At 58.1% G+C, this 2,667-nt stretch overlaps 1 protein-coding gene across 1 annotated transcript; it reads right to left on the reverse strand.

Moving 5' to 3' along the window:
• Positions 1–742: 742 nt before the first annotated feature.
• Positions 743–1,703, reverse strand: HDGFL1 (HDGF like 1). Its single transcript, XM_032247778.1, has one exon. It carries the CDS (start codon positions 1,559–1,561, stop codon positions 842–844), a length of 720 nt encoding a protein of 239 aa, XP_032103669.1. The 5' UTR covers positions 1,562–1,703; the 3' UTR covers positions 743–841.
• Between the last annotated feature and the right edge of the window lie 964 nt (positions 1,704–2,667).

Raw genomic sequence — 2,667 nt, forward strand, 5'->3', positions numbered from 1 at the left:
GGGAGGATGAACGGGAGCTTCATAAGATGTCATTCTCCTGCCTGCTAACTCCCACCGCTTGAAGACTGCCCCTTCCCAGGCTCTGGAAGGGGGCACTTTTTATCTTCCAGACCTTCCACACCTACCCCTATTCTTAAGCAGAGGTCCACAATGCCTGGGGGAGCAGGAGAGGGGCGAAGAGGGTGTCTAAAGGTGAAAACAGCGTGCCTGAGCCCCAAGTCGTAAACGGATCCAAGAAAGGGGCAGGGGGCTGATGGTGGGCGACGGGGGGAGGGTTATGGTGGAGGGGCAGGAGGAGAGGGAAGTGGGGGATGGTGGTCTCACATTATCCCAGGGAACTGAGGGCCTTACTCAGATCACAGAGGCGTCGCGGCACAGAGGCGAGAGCCAGGTGGCCTTCCATCCAGGGGCCGGGAATGACTATGGAGGGTGGGTTGGAGGAGGACGGCATGGGGAAGGGGGGAAAGGCAGTCCCAGTTTGAAGGCGGTGGCCATGATGGTTGGGGAAAGGGGGGGGAGTTAGGGGAGTGCTGGTGGGAGGAACAGTGGGAGGAAGGGTGATGGTGGGCGAGAGGAGAGGAAAGAGGGGATGGTGGCCTCACTTTATCCCAGGGAACTGAGGGCCTGACTCAGCTCACAGAGGCGTGGCGGCACAGAGGCGAGAGCCAAGTGGCCTTCCATCCAGGGACGGGGCATGACTACGGAGAGTGGGTTGGAGCGGGACGAGATGGGGATGGGGGAAAGGCAGTCCCAGTTTGCAGGCGGTGGCCAGATTCCCCAGGAAGAGCCAGGCCGTGGCAGGAACGGGGGGGCGGGGGGGCTCTTCTGGAAACGCTGGTAACTACAGGCTGTCGCGATCTCCGCCGCCCGGGGCCTCGGCATCCCACTCCTGGGAGGGCTCCTCGTCATCGGCTTCTTCCTCCTGGAGCTCCTCCTCCTCTGGCTGGGACTGCTCGCAGGTCAGGCCGGGCTCGCTGGGGGCGCTGCCGTTCTCCACCGCCACGAGGAGCGGACTCTCCCCGTCGACGTCCGCCGCTGCCTCCGCCTCCGCCTCCTCCTCCTGGTCGGCGGCGGCCTTCTTAGGCCGTTTGGGGGCGTCCTCCGGCGGGTCCCCCGCGCTCCTCTTCAGCGGCCCCTTCTCCTCCTCGGCGGGCTCGTCGCCGCCCGGCTTCCTCGGCTCGTCGCCGCCGCCCTCGGCGTGGTTCGGCTTGTCCGCGTCGCTCTCTGCGGCCTCGGGCTCCGGCCGGGGCCCGTCTCCACCGCCCTTCTCCGGGGCGAACACGCAGTCGGAGGCCTGGACCGTGGGGTTGTTCTCGATCTCCCACAGCCCCTCGCGGAAGCCGCGCCTCTTGTTGGGCTTGCCGAACTTCTCCTTGGACTCCTCGTACGGGAACAGGCGTTTGGGGCTCAGGAAGGCCGTCTCGTGGGTTCCGAAGAAAAACACCTGGTAACGGTTGGGCTGGGTCATGTGCTCTACCCGCGCCGGCCAGTGGGCATAGCCCTTTAACTTGGCAAACACCAGGTCCCCGCTCTTGTACTGGGGCAGGCGGTAATCCGACATGGTTGGCTCTGCGGACCCTGCCTGGGCCACACCGGAAGGAGACGCCGGAAGCAGACTCCGGAGTCTGCGCACGCGCGGCAAGGGCGGCCGCTGGGCGGGCGTTGTCGCGAGACCTGCTAGAGGGGCCGAGGCTACCTATTGGCGAGCAACGCTCGGGACCCCGAGAAGATTCCTCTGCGAAGCCTGTGCTGTCTCCAGAACGCCCGAAGCCCGTTGGACCCATTCTCGGACGCCATGATGTCTAGAATGCTGAAGGAAATAGGTGGGATGGCCGGGTGGCGGTTGTGCGTTCTGTGGCCTTGTGCGGCTAATCAGTCTCTACGGCACCTGGACCAGACGGTTGCATAGTTTAAATAAACGGTGCCAGAGCCGCCTAGAAAGGGGGCGATATGAGAAGAAAACACAATGACACAATTAGTACATATTTCCATGAAACTGGTAACAGCCCAGTACAAGTATGCAGTGTCCCTGTGGGACCCGGTCTGCTCACCACGGGAAACTACACCTGCGTTAGGAGCAGCTGTGTCAGTGGTTTCAACCCTTTTCTGATTTCTTCCGGGACTAGCGCTGGAGCCTGCAGGGAGGGTCAAGAAGCACGTGAAAGTCTGATAAAGGGATAGAGTCAGCAGCCTGATTAGGAGGTCTAGAATGCACATTACTTGGTGACAAAAATATCAAACATTATGTCTTTAGGGTCACAAAAAGTATATAGGAACACCACCACCACGACAAATAGACGTCTAAATATTTCCTACTTGCTACAAAAATGTTCCTTGGATGCCAGACAGGAACTTTACACCCTGTTGGTGATTCTTCTGTATTGTGAGAAATGAGGCTGTCTGGTTGTAACACTGAGATTATGACACATGTTTTCAGTATCCTTCTAGAAGAGATGAAAATTGGGTTCATTATGCATAAGAATTAGGCAGAGATCTGTTCATATCGAACATGCTATTGGTAACTAGAATTTCCTGTGGGCTACAGACTAAAAATGTATAATCTCCGCTGAGAATCTATTTTAAAAAGAATTTTCTTCAGATATAAGTCTCTTCTAAACATATGAAAGTGTCAGTGCAACTGCAGTTGTTACACAACTTTCTACATCA

The sequence above is a fragment of the Sapajus apella genome, unplaced genomic scaffold (assembly GCF_009761245.1).
Source record: "Sapajus apella isolate SASKATOON/1434 unplaced genomic scaffold, GSC_monkey_1.0 scaffold63, whole genome shotgun sequence".
NCBI classification, from domain to species: domain Eukaryota; kingdom Metazoa; phylum Chordata; class Mammalia; order Primates; family Cebidae; genus Sapajus; species Sapajus apella.